This window comes from Chiloscyllium punctatum, chromosome 17, assembly GCF_047496795.1.
Source record: "Chiloscyllium punctatum isolate Juve2018m chromosome 17, sChiPun1.3, whole genome shotgun sequence".
Classification (NCBI taxonomy): Eukaryota; Metazoa; Chordata; class Chondrichthyes; order Orectolobiformes; family Hemiscylliidae; genus Chiloscyllium; species Chiloscyllium punctatum.
In genome coordinates, this window is record NC_092755.1 from 53960286 (window position 1) to 53980031 (window position 19746).

The following is a 19746-nucleotide window of genomic DNA, read 5'->3' on the forward strand; positions in this document are numbered from 1 at the left end:
GCTTGAATCAATCCCAGGTCCCTAGCACTGTGAGGCAGCAGTGCTAATCACTGAACCACCATGCTGCCCCTATAAGGCATCCATGAGAAGATAAAGTCTAGAGGGAGTAAATATTAATGGGCCTTCCAAGCCTCTGCAGATGGTTGGTAGATTCTGTGGCTGTTTCGAAATGCAAAAGGGTCAACTGAACCTAACTCTCCCAATAGATGGAATCAGATTGTCTGCCCATTTTTTTGAGATCAGCTATGACCGTACAGAATGTGAGAGAAGGCTCGATGGACTGAATAATCTCCTCCCGCTCCTGCCTATTGTGTCCCCTTACTCTTCCAATGATTTTACCTTTCAGACTCCTGTCATCTGTAATAGAAATGTTGAAACATTAAAAAATAGAAACAAGGCTTGAAAGGAACTTGCCGCATCACTCAATATGATCGTGGCTGATCACCAAATTCAGTACCCTCTTCCCTCTTTGTCCCTGTATAATTTGATCCCTTTAGCAACAAGAACTTTATCTAGCTCCATCTTGAAAACATTCAATGTTTTGGGCTCACCATTCCCTGGGTAGTTCTGGACTTCCAGTTGTTGGAAACATCCTTTGTGCATTTACCCTGAATTTTATAAGATTCTATGAAATCCCCCTCACTCCAGTGAACGTAGTTTGAACTGATTAGATTCCCTACAGATTAGATTTCCCTACAGTGTGGAAACAGGCCCTTCTGCCCAACCAGTCCACACCGACCCTCCAAAGAGTAACCCACCCAGACCCATTTCCCTCTGACTAATGCACCCAACACTATGGGCAATTTAGCCAGGCCAATTAACCTGACCTGCACATCTTTGGACTGTGGGAGCACCCGGAGGAAACCCACGCAGACACGGGGAGAATGTGCAAACTCTACACAGACAGTCACTCGAGGCTGGAATCGAACCTGGGACCCTGGTCTCTCCTCATATATCAATCCTGCCAGCCCAGGAATCACTCTGGGAAATCTTTGTTGCGTTCCCTCCATAGCTAGGACATCCTTCCTCAGATGGGGAGACCCAAACTGGACACAATATTCCAGACAAGGCTCTGTACAATTGCAGCAGAATATCCCTCCTCCTGTCGGCAAATCCTCTCTACAGTAAGGCCAACGTACCATTTGCCTTCTTCATACCAACTGCATTTGTCTGCTTAATTTCAGCAACTGGTGTAAAAGTCTCCCAAGCCTCATCACATCTTCCCTTTTCCCAATCTATTGCCAGTCAGAATTAACCACATTAACAATGTGGATCTGCACCTCCTGTAGGATTATAGGAATGATGTGGAGGTGCCAATTTTGGACTGGAGTGGACAAAGTCAGAAGTCACATGACACCAAGTTAAAGTCCAACAGGTTTATTTGAAATCACAGGCTTTCAGAGCATAGCCTCATCGTCAGGTTCAATAGTCATAGGAAGTTTAGGAACAGACCATTCAAGCCATTAAGCTTTCTCTACCATTCAAATAGATCAAGGTTGACTAGTACTGTGCCTTTGCTTCATATCCATATTGATACCTTGATCTGATATAAATTAATTGCCCTTGGCACTTAAAGCTTAAATTGCTGTTCTCCATTGTATTTGGGTTTAGTTGCTGTATATCTTTCAATGCACACTTGTCTCTGCAGGGAATATGGTTCTTTCTAGAACCTTTAGATTAGATTAGATTAGATTACTTACAGTGTGGAAACAGGCCCTTCGGCCCAACAAGTCCACACCACCCCGCCGAAGCGCAACCCACCCATACCCCTACATTTACCCCTTACCTAACACTACGGGCAATTTAGCATGGCCAATTCACCTGACCTGCACATCTTTGGACTGTGGGAGGAAACCGGAGTACCCGGAGGAAACCCACGCAGACACGGGGAGAACGTGCAAACTCCACACAGTTAGTCGCCTGAGGCGGGAATTGAACCCGGATCTCTGGCGCTGTGAGGCAACAGTGCTAACCACTGTGCCATTGTGCCGCCCACACCTTCTTGGAGTCAGTCACTTGCTCCACCCACATTCTCAAGCACTTTGCATGAGGCTGTGATCAGACCATTGATTACGGGAAGGATGAAATCACGAATACAGTATGAGACGTGGGATTACAGAGCATCAAGCTACTCACCCTACCCATTCCCAAAGATAGAAAAAAGTCCTGGTTTACATTTGGTTCACTAACATCCTTTAGGGAAAGAAATTGGTTATGTTTACCTGGTTCTGGCCTATACATGACTCCAGACCTGCAGCAATGTGGTTGACTCTTAACTGCCCTCTTAGAATGCCTAGCAGCTCATTCAGTTCAAGCAGAAGAAAGAATGGGTAATAATAGCCCATGAGTGAATTTTTAAAAACCTTAATTATAAACAATAATCTTCTCACTATCGATTTCCTAATATATTCTAAAACCCTCTAGGGGAGCTGGAGGTTAAGAAGTGGGCAAACAGTTTGGATCCAGAGATTGAAGATGAAAGTTATAAACTTCCTTCATCAGAAATGATGCAAAGAATCAATTAAGGATACCTGCCATGTCCTGTCAGCTGGCTTGACCTGATTTATTCCCTGACAGACTGAGCAGTAAAACTGCTGCACCAACTACTAATACAGGGGAGCATCATTATTCTGCTGCACTCGAATCAGTGACTGCCCACCACATCTACAAAACTATAAGACTTATATAGTTTCAGCTGCCAGCAAAAATAACTCAGCTCGCTGGCTGCCCTGTGCTTCTGGGAGCTGAAGGTCTAGACGATCTCCAAAGACAGCAACTTCAGAGGTGTGTACCTCAGTGGTTAGCATTGCTACCTCAGAGCACCAAGGACCCAGGTTCAGTTCCAGCCTTGGGTGACTGTGCAAATTCCACACAGCCATTCTCTTGTGGGTTCCCTCCAGGGGCTCCAGTTTCCTCCCATCGACTACAAATGGACTAGCAATGCTAAGTTGCCTTGTCGGTCCAGGAATGTGCAAGCTAGGTGGGTCAGTCATGGGAAATGCAGGGTTACAGTGATAGGGTGGGAAGCTTTTCAGAGGGTCAATACAGACATGATCTGCTTAATGGTTTCTTCCTGCACTATAGGAATTCTATGATTCTCCCCTGATTCTTCCACCCCCCCAAATCAACAGCCCTCAGCACACATGGATCTGGCTATGCATTCAGGTGACCACAAAACAGATCAGGATAAAAATAGGCGACTCAGGGCCATTGTGGTGCAGCGGTAGTGTACCTGACTCTGAAAGTCTAGGATGTTCTGATTCAAATCTGACCAGCTCCAGAGGTATGTCATAACATCTCTTAACAGGTTGAATAAAAAAAAATCAGTGAAGTCGTGAAATCTATTGCTGTGCCTCTAGCATGAATCACAAATGTCAAGATAGATGTTTACAGAACGTATTGACAACATCTAGGGATATAATCTGAACGCTTGAACAAAAAAAAATTCTGGAATACAAATACTGGTGTCTGATAAGAATAAGGGTTTTGTGATCCAAAATTTAACCATTTCCCATACTGACAAAGACCAAACTTAACAAGTTCACTTTCAGCTGGATGAATTTCAGAACTAACTTTGCTGCTTTGATCTTTTCTCTCCTTTTAAGTTAACCTATGTAGATGGGCGACATGCTTAGATAACTGGAGGTGGCTCTTGTTTCTTCTTTAGTAGCATTTTTGATCTTCCCTCTACCTAATGCAAAATTCCACAAACTAAATATTTACAATTGAAAGAATGATACTTTATTTTGTGTTCATGTTCTCTAGGAGCGATGAGGTAATTGCTGTGTCAAGCATGAACTATGACCCCATCGTGTCTAAAGTAGCAGAGGTCATGCAGTCCGGAAGGACAATCAAGAAAAGGGATGTTGAGTAAGTGTCACTAGTAGGCTGGTGTGTGTGTGTGTGTGTGTAGGCCATACAGTGAGATATTGCCCTCATTGCATGTTGTGACAGGAGCAGGGACTTCAGTAAGGTAGGGAAGGTTGCACATATGCACAGTTAGGATGATCACTCATCTCATGTTGAACCTAGTAGTGGAACAGTTTCCCTCACATTTTAGAATAAGTCAATGCAAGACCAATCAGCATGTTAAAGACAGCAGGACTGAAATATTAATTATTCTTTGTTGTGAGCACTCTCCATGTTGCTGGAAAAGATTAGCATAGGAGATTGACATCTCTTGAGAAATCATATTCAAATAAAGGAGGCATCTTCCATGTCCATTACTAATTTCTGGTCCAAAATTGCTTCCTGTCTGAGATTGAATTTAGTCATATTTTGTAGTCCCAATTTGGTCAAGTTGGACAGACACTTTTTAAAAATTTTTCACTTTTATTTTCCTACTTCCACCTGTTATAAAATATCCTAAGCCAGGAGAGAAGCAAAACAGAATGGTGTGAGAGATTTTCCTGTGTCACTGTTATGGACCAAGCCAAACCCCCTCAAAACATATCAAAGTGATAGCCTACACCCTAACTTTTATCCTATTTAAAGGCACTGCATTCCAGAGGTGATTTGATTGGTCAAACCACTAGACTTTAATCCAATCACATTTTATTCTTAGCCACAGTTGAAGTACAAACAAATATAGAAGAATTGGTATAAGTTTAACAATATTGAAATATTTAACAAAATAATATATTATTTAACTATTATCATCAATTGTTCCAATATAGCAGCATCTCATTAACACACCCTTGGTAAAGGCAAATTCAGCAAAACGGCTTTCCCTCACTTACTATTTTGTCCAGCCGAGGAGAAAGGAAAGCCCAAAAGCATGAATCTAGCAGCAGGCAGAGCCCGCCAGCTTTTTACAGCAGCAGAAAGAGAGCTGCATCAACTCCAATAACCGCAAATTCAACAACTGAAAGCAGAACTAAAGCCTTGGGTTTGTGTGAGCCTGGCTCTACCCAGTCACGCTTCTTTTGTCTAAAAACAGACTCAAAGCTATTCACCTGCTTTCCATACAGCAGGCAGACATTTATAACACCCGCTTCCAGAGAAACAGGACAGAACAAACCTCTCTTAAAGGTGTATTTTGTCACAGAGAATTTTCTTACAATGAGAAGCATATCATTTTTAGGCAGTGAGGTTTGCCTGGGAGCTTAGGATATAACATTTCTTGACACTTTACTCCTCAGTTAGCTTTGGTTTTTCGATCTGCTTTTTCCCTGCCTCTCCTAGCTGACTCCATGAATCCTAGTGAATGAAGCGTGTGACAGACCATAATTGTATAGGGCAGCTTGAATGGACTACCTTCCATTTCCAGTCTACTGTACATCCATATGTCTGTTCATCTATACTGGGAAAGAGAAAGAGCTAATTCACTTTGAGCAGTGGAATTACAGAGCATCAAACTGCTCATTCTACCCTTTCCCAAAAGAGAAGAAAGGTCTGCTTTACAATATAACAGTATCCCCACAGAGGTTTACCTTTTCTCCCCTCCTTTCTGAATTATCAAAACACTTGACTCAATTTTGAGAGTGTCTCTAACCATTCTGTTCAGAATTGCCTCACAAAGAAGATTGAAAATAGATGGTTCGTTGTGGGAGGTCTCCTCACCAAAACCCATTAATACTGCTGACATCGTCCTATCACTTCTACTGTAATACCTGTCATGGGAAGACAAGAACTGATAGTATACTGCAATTTTCAAAATGCATAAGTCATGTTTTATCAGCTACAGCTTGCATGCAGACTGTGCACAGGGGACTAGTGAAGTAGTTCAACAATTATGTACATAGTCTCACAATGTTCACCTAAGGGTATCTCTCTCTTTTCCTCTTTTGCTCTCGATCTCAAGGATGTTTGTACATCACGAATGGTAGGTATTTGGGAGTTTTGTTCTCCATTAGCTATTTACCTGTTAACATAAGTGGGATATCTGAGATCTTTTGGATTCATTCCATTCACTTTTGTGTGGGGGGTGGAGGGTGGGTTGAAGAGGAATGCTCCACATTATTTTCACCCTTGTTAGAGGAAAGAGCGATAGAAGATTGGCTGACTGGTAGAAGGCAGAGAGTAGGGATAAAGGGGTCTTTCTCAAGATGGCAGCTGGTGATTAATGGAATTCCACAGGGGTCAGTATTGGACTACTATTTAGGTGAGATATTAAATGATCTGGACAAAGGACCTGGGCATTGTTGCTAGGTTTGCAGCTGACACAAAAACAGGTTGTGGAAGCGGGGAGGCTGCGGAAGGACTTCATAGGTTAGGACAGTGGCACAGAAGTGACAGTTGGAATACAGTGTGAGGTTATACACTTTAGTAAGAAGAATAGAGGTGTAGACTATTTTCTGAATGGGGAAAAGCTTCATAAATTTGAAGCACGGGGGGGAATTGGAAGTCTTGGTTTGGGATTCTCTTAAGGTTAACATGTAAGTTCAGTTGGCGGTTGGGAAGGCAAATGCAATGCTGGCATTCGTTTCAAGAGGGTTAAAATACAGGAGCAGAGATGTACTGCTGAGGATGTATAAGGCTTTGGTCAGACCACATTTGAAATATTGTGAGCAGTTTTGAGCCCTGTATCTCAGGAAGGATATGCAGGCCTTGGAGGGGTCCAGAGGAGGTTTACAAGAATAAACCCAGAGATGAAGGCTTGTCATATTAGGTTGAGAACTCTGGGTCTGTACTTGATGGAGTTTAGAAGGATGAGAGGGGGTGGATCTCATTGAAACTTACAGAATACTGAGAGGCCTGGATAGATTGGATGTGGAAAAGATGTTTCCATTGGTAGGAGAGACTAGGACGTGAGGGCACAGCCTCAGAATGAACCTTTAGAACTGAGACGAGGAGGAATTTCTTCAACCAGAGGTCGGTTAATCTGTGGAACCCATTGCTGCAGAGGGTTGTGGAGGCCATGTCATTGAATGTATTTAAGACAGAGAGATATAGATTCTTGATTAATAAAGGGATCCAAGGTTATGGGAGAAGGCAGGAGAATAGGGTTGAGAAACATATCAGCCATGATTGAAGATCAGACTTAATGGGCCAAATGGCCTAATTCTGCCCCTATTTCATATGGTCTTACTATTCCTATTTTTTTTAAACTTGTGTTTTGCCACTCCCAATAACAGCTGATCCCAATATACATTTATGCAGCATCATTAACATACTAACGTTTTCCAAGCCATTTTAAAAGAATACAATTTGATACCAAGGCACAAAAAAGCAGATTTGGTCAGAAAGGAGTGACTTAAGGCAGGAATCAGAGGTGGAAATATTTATTGAAACAGGGAGGGAACCCCAGAGCGTATGCCCAAGAAGCTAAAGGCACTGCCGTCAGTGGTGGGACAATTAAAGTTAAAGCAGCACCACATGTTCTGATCCCTGCCAGTCCTGGGTCAAGAAGAACAAGGACGGATAGTTCAGCTTTAGCGCAGACATAGGAACAGAAACTTGAATTGGAATGATTCAGACACCGAGTTGCGGAAAAGATGGACATGGATTTGGGAAGTGACAACACGTTAAAGGACTTTGGAAAGGAATGGGAGGTTAGGAATATGATGGTAGTTTTCAAGAATGGTGGTTTTAGTAGTTTGATTTTGAAGGGGCTGATTGAAAGGAGAGAGAGAGAGAGAGAGAACACATAAAGATAGTGTCTTTAACAATATCAGCTAACATGGAGACCAGGAATGAAAGTTGGTCTCCAGCAGTTTATTCAGAATGGGTTTGACAGAGCAAGCAGTGGGACTCAGGGCTTAAATGGAGCTCAAAGACTGAAATGTGGAGAAAAACCAGAGAGAGATATACATTCAGAGCTATGATACAGAAGGATTCTTTTTACTGAAAATTGCCTGTCACTGGGGTTAGGAAGTATCAAATCACATTTTCTGGGTAATCAAGAGTGCAGGGGAGGCTTGATGGACTTGCTGGTATTTCCTGCCTGTGATTTTTGTGTATTTGTAAACATTTTATCTGGCCATAATCTTTGACATATGTTTCTCCTTTAAGTAATAACTGACCATCTGACTGGATGTCAACAGTTGGTGGGCTTTTTCTTGGCTAGACGTTTAATCGTTTCAACAGATTGTACATTTTGGAGAACATTATGTCTTGTTTTCCATTTTTTTTTACTCTGGTTGTCTGATTTTGAGCAGATATCTGTGCCTTTGGGATTGAAGGGTTCACACTGAGATATCAGAACAAGACTATTAGAATTGTTACCAAGCAATAAAACTCACCGAGAGCTGAAAGTAAAGTGCAGTGCTTTCAGAAACAAGAAGGATCATACTCAGTGAATGTAACCCCTCATTAACACAACACCAGTAGAACAATGAATACACCCATACAGCTCTTAAAACGAAACTGCCTTCACATTATTGCTTAGGTTTCCTCAATCCCGTAAAACTTTGCAGCAGATGTAGGCTGTTCAACCCATCAACTCTATTCTGCCACTCAGTGAGATCGTGGTGGATCTGATAAACCTCAACTAGAGTTTCCTGCCTTTTCCCCATCACCCTTGATTCCCTTACTGATTAAAAATCTACCTCAGCCTTGTATACACTTAATGACCCTGTGTCAACAACCCTCTGCAGTTAAGAATTCACTCCCCTGAGAGAAGGAATTCCTCGTTGTCCCTGTCTTAAAAGGGTGGCTCCTTCTTCTGTGATGATGCCCTCTAGTCCTAAGCTCTCCCACAAGGGGAAACAACCTTTCCACATCACAGCTGTCAAGTCCCCTGCAAATCTAATATGTTTCAATAAGGTTGCCTCTCATTCTTTTATATTCGAATGATGACACATGATACCAACACCACTCCAGCCTCTGGGCCCTTTAAAGAAAGAATGGATACAGCAGCAGTGGTTAGGGAAGTAAATTTAGCCTGTCACTTGGATTTTTAGGGGTAGTTTATTGTCATGAGCAGATGTCAATCCATCACTTACAGGAAAGGAAAAGCAAGGTGAAAAGTTTTCAGATTAAACCTAGTTTAGGAATAATAGATGGTGTGTTTGGTGACAATCAGCAGGAAACAGGCCGAGATTCAAAAGCTAAAATTCTTGGCCAAGGTAACTCCAACCTTTGTGCTGATTGCACAAACCCACTGGAGTGTGTCTGGTTTGCCTGACGATTGCTATCAGGGGCTAAACGGGTAACAGGCTCCCTCCATCCTCGGGTTAGTCTTCACCCACTGGGTTTTCATAGCACTGCAACCAAGGTCTGAGCAAGGGCCAGGTAGTTCCCCATTAACTGCCTCCGTGTAGGGTCAGAGCAGAGAGAAGGTTAGGACTCCGGATTGGGGTCTTAACCACCTTCACTCAGCCATATAGAATACAGTATTTAATTCTAATCTCCCTGCTATAGAAGAATGATGTGAAACTTGAAAGAATTCAGAAAAGATTTACAAGGATGTTGCCAGGGTTGGAAGGATTTGAGCTAAGGGAGAGGCTAAATAGGCTGAGGATATTTTCCCTGGAGCGTTGAAGGCTGAGGGGTGACGTTATACAGGTTTATAATATCATGAGGGACATGAACAGGATGAGTCATCAAGATCCTTTCCCCAAGGTAGGGGGGTCCAAAACTAGAGGGCATAGGTTTGAGGTAACAGGGGAAAGATATAAAAGTGACTTGAGAAGCAACTTTTTCACGCAGAGGGTGCTAAGTGTATGGAATGAGCTGCCAGAGGAAGTGGTGGAGTTGGATCCAATACAACCTTCAAAAGACATCTGGATGGGCACATTAATAGGAAAGATTTAGACGATATGGTCCAAATGCTGGCAAATGGGACTAGATCAGATTAGGATATTTGGAAGGCATGGACAAGTTGGACTGAAAGGTCTGTTACCATGTTATACATCTTTCTGACTCTATATCTGAAGTGCAGCACATGCGAAGCAGAATAAAAGTAATAGAGATCATTAATAAAGGGAGCCTAGATATTTATTTTATAAAATGTGAAAGACTTGCATTTATACAGCATCATTCCTGACTGCAAGTTCTTCCAAAGTGTTTTACCAAGTCCAAGGAAGTGTTTTTGGAAATAAGAAATAAAAAGTGCTTTTGAGGTAGAAAACACGGCAACCAATTTGGACATAGCTATTTTACATGAAGAGGAATTTGAAATCACCCAGCCCCCTGTTTTGGCGATGTTGTTTGAAGGAGTTATACTGTTGGGGACTCTGCAGGACTAACCATTACTTATTCAGAGAGTGCCCTGGAATGTTTTATGTTCTCCTGGGAGGGGGGACAGAACTTGCTTGAACATGTTATCCTCTCTGACAATGCAGCACTGTGCTGGAGTGTCAGTCTCGAATATGTTCAGATTCCTGGAGTGGGGCTTGAACCCAGAATCTGCTAACCCAGAGGTGAGAGTGCACCCCAGATTAAACCAGTCCTTCATAAAATCTGAGCCAAATCATTACTCATTCCTGAATCCTGTTGGGTTGCTGACTTTCCCGTACATTAGCCTTTGGCTGGGTTTAAAGCAATGATTACACTGTGTAAACTCTACACCAACCTGCGGGATCTCTTCTGTCTTTCAGGACGGGTGACATGTCCTGGCTCTTTGGCAAAGGTACATAGTGGAGGAAGTCGCCAGTGGGCCCTGGGCCATTGGCATCGCCGCGGTTCAGAGCAGACCTCAGCAGCTCAGTTGGGTAGTCCTTTCCAAGGAGGCACGAGGTCACCGGCAGTAGGTCGTGCTGAGGGGGGATGGTGGAGCGGGGTGGGGGGAGGCCGTGCTCTTTAGGACAAGGCGGTGATCAACCCTCCCCCTCCGTCTTGGAGGCTGCTGCCATGTTGACCAAAAGGTGCTCTGGCTCCCATTTTACACAGCAGGAATGCCCCCCACCTCCACTCCCCGCCCCAGTGAGTGATGAGGCTGCCTCGCAGCTCCTCATAGTTTCAGGCTGCGTGAGGTTCCGAACGATATCTACCTTTCAATGTCGGATGCAAACGAAGCAGCTCATTGTGCAAAGGTGCCAACCGAAACGAAGGGCAAAGCAGGCCTTCTAACCTGTGCCCTTACCAATGCACGCCGCTCATAGCTGGATGCCACACCTGCTGCATGCTTTACCCTGCAGTCCAGCGACAGGAATGACTGACTGTGGGCATACTCCCTGCATCTCACATTCCCATCGACCAGACCTCTTCCTGAAGCTCACTGCTCTGAGGGAGGGGGAGTCGCAGAATGAGTCAGACAAGACTCTCACATTGATCTTCAACAACAAAATAAAAGGCTGGTGTGGCTTCTGCTAAATGTCTTCAGCAATAATGAGAAAATGTACTTTTCGTTTGTTAAAAAAAAAGTAATTCTGGTTCTCTCAAATGACTGTTCTGTCTCTTTGGCTTCCAACTCTGGTGGTCCTGATCACATGCTTCAGCATCTGATACAATAAAAGGAGGAGTGGCCAAAGGATGATCTGCGATTTTGTAATGATTTGGAGGGGCAGGGGGTTGGTAATCTGATTTGGGTGGCCTTTGAGAGCAGTCAAAAGCCTCAGTTTGACATCTCTATCATCGCATCATCACTGCACTAGAGTCTCAGCTTGGATTATCTGCCTAAATTGCTGGAGAGGGACTTGAGAACATGACCTTTAGCCTCAGAGGTAAGAAACCACTGAACCACAGCTAACACCAACATCATATGGTGGAGTACGGTTAGCTGGATTTAACTCAAATGATGCTCACTGTATCCTCCTTTCTGCTTATCCACAGAAAGGAGAGAAGCCAGTTGCCTGGGGAACACTTGAGGGCAGAGTGTAATTTTTGATTGATTTATCAATGGTTGAAGATACAGCAGGAGATCATTGGTCATCTTCAGACCCTAAATTTCCTAACCCAGCCGTTTCCTCAGACACTGCAAGAGGGATACAAACCTGACAAATACTGGAATCACTATCACAAAAAAGCTTCCTGCAAGGTTGGAGTCATTACATCCTTATAGCCAAGTAACTACAATGATGGAGACATTTTGAGGACAGTTTTGCTGGCCATTTGTAAGTCAATATATAAACCGGTCATTTCAATAATAATTGAAATGGTGACTATTTTCAAACACTGGATTTACACTTTTCAACCATAAAGTCCAGTTTCCATTTCTAAATTCAGTTTGGCAGAGGTTTAGGGACGTGGCCAAGAATTATGAGAGTATACCTTGTTGTTTTCTCTCTACAGAATTTGTTAAAATGATGACCAAAGCTTCCTAATCTCCCCTGTGTTTATGCTGCTGTTATGGTTATATCAAGTCCCATGGAGAGGCTTCTCCGAGGTTGAAATGGTGGAGATTGTCAATCAGGCTTCTATCACCAGTATCATTGGTTACGCAGAAATGGCAAACCATCTGAACTTCTGCCTTAATATCCTACATGTACATCTTCAGAGATGGGTCTGGCCTGATGCAGGCCTGAGTACTAAAACTTGCTTCAACAGGAGACTAGTGGAACCTAGAGTGACTACAGAACATGCCTTTAGCCCCCCCACCTATTCCTTTCCCTAGCATCTTCTGCCAGTCAATGAGCAATCAGGAGGACTAAGTCATAATTTCCAGGCCCAATTATATTTATAAATCAAATCACAACAATGAATCTCATTATGCATCAATGGTTTTATACAGGGCTACTTAGATAATACAGAATTACAAACTAACTAGTCTCAGATCAGACTGTGTCTTCAAACAATAGAATCATTTTCAATTCCTGGACTTTCCAACCTTATCAAACAAGTTGAGGAGTTCTTCAAAGTATAACATTATTGACAATCTGCAAGCTTGGCTAGTTCACACCACTGGCATGAATTGGGCTTACTGTATGGGTAAGAACCTTGAATAATGAACAGGAACAGGTTCAGAACTAAGTGTTTGGACTAAAGTTGAAATGTCTCCATCCAGTTTACTTCAGGAAAACAAAGTGAAAGGAACCAATATCAATGTAGGATACCATAAAACACCCAACAAACCTAATTATATCTGTTAAGTGATCTTGTGTCTGAAATAATCTCAACCATCCTCTTTCATCATGACAGTTCTATCCAAGTCACATAGGCCACTTTTAAAATTACTGTCAACATATTAAAGATGTTGGCAGGTCCACATCTCATTCCCATCATTGATCGCCAAGAAATGATGGTGTTGGTGGGCTTTCCCTTCAAGACAATACAATCCTTCACAACGGGACGTATAAGGATGGAAGCAGGAAAGGTTCTGTTGAAATTGCTCTCACAATGGTGTTACAATGAGAATTCTGGAATATTGGCTGAGAAAAGTTAAAAGAACTATAGTTTTTATCTTTTATTGTGCCTTTGAGATAATCTTCTTTCCTATCCCACATTACTTCAGCACCATCAGATAAATTGGCTTCCTTCTTCACCATCTCCTCAAAGCCCTCTCCTCTGGCTTCTCATCTTCAATATGTATGAGAAGGTGCCCCACCAAGTCAAACCTCTACCCAGAAACCCCTCTTTCCCAGTATGGTCCTGAATACATGGGCCATATGTTCCCTGCAGAGCCAGAGCTTTTCCAGTCTTTCCTCTAGTGGAAAATGATTATCCATGAACAAGTCCTTTAGTGACATGGCGACAGGTCCCTGTCAATTCAAGCTGGTTCTCAAAGCAGGAGGTCCAATCAGAGCAAGCATCCCAGCTGGTAACAAGGGAAAGGAATGGGGAGGCTGCTTCAAGATGATAATGTCTCCTCTGGCACTTGTTAACAACTTGAATTAAAAAGAAAGGGGAGGGGGGGATGATGAAACCCATCCACAATGCAGCATTTAGCTGCCCATCACCAGGGTTGGCAGAAAGGATCTGCAGATCTTGCTCAGACTGTTGGCACCCCAGCTTGCTGCCTGCTGTACAGGCAGTTGATCAGCTCCCCCTTCCCCCTGCCCCACTAACCACCGTCCCCAAGCCGAATCCCCAGTTGATCTCCATTCCCTACCCTTAACAAGTCTCTTAGTGAGTTTAATCACCCATCAACCTTATGGGAGGTGGGCAATTTTTTTTTTAGGACAAAGCCAATTTAGTTGAAATTTTTGACTCAGCCATATCTATTCAATTTCATTTACAGTTCTGTATTATGTCGTAAAGAAATAGCTGAAATTTTACCAAATATCTTCCCTAAGACATTGAAAATGGCATGTAAGGGATTGACAAATGCAACAGTTATTTTCTCATCTCAAAATCCCTGTAGCCAAGCAATTGCCTCCTCATTTGCTGAGTTTGAGGTGGTTCAACCACCACATTGTCTGAAGAGGCCATTCTCACCGATAACAATGCAACATTGTTTGTGTCATTCCACAAGAGTTTAAGGGATTTGTACTGAAGTCCCAGAGGGGAAAGGGGCTTCTCAAGGGCCCTGGTGTGTCCTCAACATGTTTAATAAGGGCCACCCTCATCATGTTGGTCAAAGCCCAGCCATTGGACAGATCGGATTTATCACAAGCAACACAAACAGATATTGTTGGAAATCAGAAACAGAAATTACTGGACTCAGCAGGTCTGGCAGCGTGTGTGGAGAGAAAGCAGAATTAACGTTTCAGGTCCAGTGACAAAACAGAGTTCTCAAGAAGGATAAATGGATCTGAAATGTTAACTCTTCTTTCTCTCCACACATGCTGCCAGACATGCTAAGCTTTTTCCCCAGCAATTTCAGTTTCTGATTTCCAGTAACCACAGTTCTTTGTTTTTCTTTATCACAAGGAACTTGTTCATGACTTCCATCATTCCCAGGGACACAAAAATTAAAATGAGCCTATGGGTTACATTGGGCCAAGCAATTCTATTTCTTGCTGGCCCTCAAACTAATTTTATCCAAGGTGTTGGCAATTGGGTCAGGAAGCTGGAACACTGGCTGGCCACGTAACCTTTCGGCATTGTCCACCCCTGCTCCTGGAGGGCCACAAAAATTCAGTCCTGAGTTTCTCAGATCTCCCCTTGTGCCTCTCAGCCCATTTTGTCCAAAAGACCACCTCTTGTTCTCTCAATTTCTACATCCCTTAATGTCCCCATGCTAGTTAATGTTGGCAATGCACTCCTTCATCTCAAAATCTACCCAACTTTCGTCTTTTCAACTTCCCTTCTCTCTCCAAGGTCCTTGCATTTGCTCTCACTGAAACAACTTTAACAGGACTCACAAAAGACAGTCTCTGTGACTACACACAAGATACATCACCAATGTGCTTCCTTTGACTTTAGTAAAGCCTTTGACAAGATTCTAGTTAGTAAAGTCAGATCACTTGCCAATTGGAATCAAAATTAGATGCTATAGAGTACATTGTTAAACCACAGATGAATAGCTTGATGGCAGTGGAACTCAAACAAATGCAAAGGGAAAGGGGAAAGCTTCTTGCAAATTCTACATGGATAACTTCAAAATTGATTCTTGTTGCTATTAACACCAGATCCCTCTCTCAACTCAGGTTCCAATGGAAATACACCCTACGTTAATGAATGTCTTACATTTCTGCACAACTTATGCTAACCGCCACTTCTTCATGTCAAAGTTGTTCATGTTACAACACAGATATTTTGAGAACTTGTTCGACTCAGTTGAAAGGATGGTTCCCTTGTGGGAGAGATTGGAACTAGGAAAAACATTTTCAAAAAATTAAAAACTTGACAGTTAACTGTCAGTCATCGTCCAACTGGTGCGTTGTCCATGGCAATGTGGTTGCCAATCAGAATCATTTGTGAATCAGTCAGCATACTCCTCTCATACAGTACAAAATATTGTTTCCTTTTAGTTCTTGTGAAGGTCCTGATGAGTGGAAGATGAGAACCCTCAGCAAAATGTGTCTTTCTTCCAATCCTCACATTTAAAATAAGGGGTTTCCCATTGAAGATCTCTCATGGAGTATGAGTTGGTGAAGGCAGGATTGCTGAATATTTAAAAGCAGATGTAGATAAATTCTTGACTAACCAGGGCTGTAAAGGGTAACAGGAGTAGGCAATAAGGCCACCTATCAGATCATTGTGATTTTACTGAATGACAGAGCAGCCTATATGTTTACCTGAGAGGATTAGGTGGGGGCTTGATTAAAAATTCTCATTCAGAAGATGTCTAGTCTTGACAACACTGTGCTGAAATGTTTGTCTAGATGATGTGGTCAGGCTAGTGAAGTGGGGGTCTTGAATCCAAGCTGCTGAGTCAGGATTGAGAGTGTTACTGCTGGAGACATGACTGATACCAAAGCACCACAGTTCAGTGAAAGCAGTGGAGCTGTTTAGTTCTGGCCAATCACAATATCAGAGGCAGACATTCCACAAAACACATAATCCACCAGCAAAGGATAAGAATGTGCTCTTGATAACCTTGAGCAAATCTGAACTCTTGGGATCAACCGTTTTTTTTAAAAGCAATTGGCCCTCTAGGCTGTAAATGTCTAGACATGTCGGCTGAGGTGGTGGTAGGGAGATCAGAAATACTTGGCATAGTGGCTGACAGCTCAAGGATAGCAAGTTACAGTCAACAACAAAAATTCCATACTTCCAAAAATTCAACAGGCTCAGCCCTAAGTGATATAATGAGACACGGGAATGTCAGACAAAGACAGAAGACAAAATGCTGACTCATCTTGAGACTTTACATGCCATTGACCCTATTGTACATCCAATCAAATCCACTGCAATAACAGACATTGCAGAACAGAACTCAGCTAACTGTAGGAGAATGTTCTCCCAGTTTTAGGCAATTGCTGTTACCTTAGTTTATAACTCGCTGCCAGAGGACTGCTGTTTCAGATATAAATCCAATGATTAATCAGCCAGGTATTCATTGTATATAAACAATCCAAACCTCCTGAAATAAATCTTCCTCAAAAATTACTTCCAGCCAGCCATCACTTTATACCAAGTCAACCAAAATCTTCCACAGAAAGATGGAGAGAGACAATGAACATTCATTAGTCTTTGAACGTAAATCCACCAGATGACATCCTCATTTAAGATCCAAGTTGTACGACTGACAATGGGACATCCTGCATTCACCTGCTCAGTAAAACTGCCATCCATTTTTCTAACCAGAGATAATCTAAACTCCTACAGCAGGATCATTGCTGGTCTATGAAATCTGTGCTGGTTCTTTGTCAGCAATTCAATCAGTCCCACTGTCCCACTCCCTGTAGTTTATTGTGCTCAAAACGCCATCCAATTTTCTTTTGAAATCTTTCGTGATTTCCATATCCGTTACCTTCACAGACTGAGAGTTACAGGTTCATTTGTCATATAAATAGTTCTTCCTCATATTCCCAAAAGGTGTAGGAGCAGAGAGTGGTCATTCGGCCCATTGAATTTACTCCAGCCTTCAATGGGATCATGGCTGATCTAATAATCATATTCAGGTGTAATCTCTTCAGGTCCAGGCTAGTTATCAGCCTTTAGCCTCATTAGTTTCTTTGGTACTTTTTCTCAAGTGAAAGTGATTGCATTTATTTGCTATGAGTATCTTCTACTATGAAGACTGATGTATTCTGAGCCCTGTGTGCACTTCAGGAAGAAGTAATTGATTTTTGCCTTTTGCCATTTTCACCCTTTGACCCTTTTTCCTGTTTTACTTTATGTTTGTATACTATTTGCCTTCCTGTTCCACTCTGGTAATCTGTATCTAAATAGCTGTCCTGCAATACTGTCAAGTCTTTTTACTTTGTAAGCTTACATATCCCCTTGTCAGAATCCTCCCTCTACTTAGTTTAAATACCTCTCTACAACCGCGATAGGATACTAGTGCCAGCACAGCTCCATCCCACCAGAATAGCTCGCTCCTACCCCAGTATTGGTACCAGTGCCCCATAAACTGGAACTCATTTGTCCCATGCCAATCTTTGAGCTATGCATTTTACTCCTTGACCTTATTTACCCTATGCCAGTTTGTCCATGTCTCAGGTAATAATCCTGTGATTGTCACCTTAGAGGTTCTGCTTTTTATTTAATTCTTCGAGGAGGTGACCAAGCATGTGGATGAGGGTAGAGCAGTGGATGTCGTGTACATGGATTTTAGTAAGGTATTTGATAAGGTTCCCCATGGTAGGCTTATGTGGAAAGTCAGGAGGTATGGGATAGAGGGAAATTTGGCCAATTGGATAGAAAACTGGCTAACCGGTCGAAGGCAGAGAGTGGTGGTAGATGGTAAATATTCAGCCTGGAGCCCAGTTACAAGTGGAGTTCCGCAGGGATCAGTTCTGGGTCCTCTGCTGTTTGTAATTTTTATTAATGACTTAGATGAGGGAGTCGAAGGGTGGGTCAGTAAATTTGCAGATGATACGAAGATAGGTGGAGTTGTGGACAGTGAGGAGGGCTGTTGTCGGCTGCAGAGGGACTTAGATATGATGCAGAGCTGGGCTGAGGAGTGGCAGATGGAGTTCAACCCTGCCAAGTGTGAGGTTGTCCATTTTGGAAGAACAAATAAGAATGCGGAATACAGGGTTAATGGTAGGGTTCTTAGTCAGGTGGAGTAACAGAGGGATCTTGGGGTCTATGTACATAGATCTTTGAAGGTTGCCACTCAGGTGGATAGAGTTTGTAAGAAGGCCTATGGAGTATTATCTGGCTATTGAGTGGCAGAGCATTCTCTGTCCTAAATGGTCTACCCCGTATTTTTAAGTTGTGTCCTCTGGTTCGGCACTCCCCCATCAACGGAAATATGTTCCCTCCTGCCAGAGTGTCCAGTCCTTTCATAAGCCTATACGTTTCAATCAGATCCCCTCTCAGTCTTCTAAACTCAAGGGTATACAAGCCCAGTCGCTTCAGTCTTTCCGTGTAAGGCAATCCTGCCATTCCAGGAATTGACCTCGTGAACCTACGCTGCACTCCCTCAATAGCCAGATAATACTCCATAGAACATAGAACAATACAGCACAGAACAGGCCCTTCGGCCCACGATGTTGTGCCGAACTTCTAACCTAGAAGTGGGAGTGGTAGAGTCAGAATCATGGATAGGTGCTTAATCTAGGTTAGAAGTTCGGCACAACATCGTGGGCCGAAGGGCCTGTTCTGTGCTGTATTGTTCTATGTTCTATGGAGTATTATCTGGCTATTGAGGGAGTGCAGCGTAGGTTCACGAGGTCAATTCCTGGAATGGCAGGATTGCCTTACACGGAAAGACTGAAGCGACTGGGCTTGTATACCCTTGAGTTTAGAAGACTGAGAGGGGATCTGATTGAAACGTATAGGCTTATGAAAGGACTGGACACTCTGGCAGGAGGGAACATATTTCCGTTGATGGGGGAGTGCCGAACCAGAGGACACAACTTAAAAATACGGGGTAGACCATTTAGGACAGAGATGAGGAGAAACTACTTCACACAGAGAGTGGTGGCTGTGTGGAATGCTCTGCCCCAGAGGGCAGTGGAGGCCCAGTCTCTGGATTCTTTTAAGAAAGAATTGGATAGAGCTCTTAAAGATAGTGGAGTCAAGGGGTATGGAGATAAGGCTGGAACAGGATACTAATTAGGAATGATCAGCCATGATCATATTGAATGGCGGTGCAGGCTCGAAGGGCAGAATGGCCTACTCCTGCATCTATTGTCTATTGTCTATTGTCTATTGTCTATTATCGTTCATTAGCAGAGGGATTGAATTCAAGAGTCGTGAAGTGATGTTGCAGCTGTACAGGACTTTGGTTAGGCCACAGTTGGAGTACTGTGTGCAGTTCTGGTCGCCTCACTTTAGGAAAGATGTGGAAGCTTTGGAGAGGGTGCAGAGAAGATTTACCAGGATGTTGCCTGGAATGGAGAGTAGGTCGTACGAGGATAGGTTGAGAGTTCTCGGCCTTTTCTCGTTGGAACGGCGAAGGATGAGGGGTGACTTGATAGAGGTTTA

General features: G+C 43.0%; 1 protein-coding gene across 6 annotated transcripts in view; it reads left to right on the plus strand.

Moving 5' to 3' along the window:
- Positions 1-19746, plus strand: part of aifm3 (AIF family member 3) — a 224227-nt gene that overhangs the window by 185674 nt on the left and 18807 nt on the right. For 3 of the 6 annotated variants that reach the window (XM_072587160.1, XM_072587159.1, XM_072587163.1), the window contains 3 exons: positions 3766-3870; positions 5804-5824; positions 10482-11356. In XM_072587160.1, the coding sequence (XP_072443261.1) occupies positions 3766-3870; positions 5804-5824; positions 10482-10521 (166 nt within the window). In that variant the 3' untranslated portion in view covers positions 10522-11356. Of the gene's footprint in view, positions 1-3765; positions 3871-5803; positions 5825-10481; positions 11357-19746 lie in introns of those variants that run through there. The other 3 variants (XM_072587161.1, XM_072587164.1, XM_072587162.1) reach the window with 2 other exon arrangements.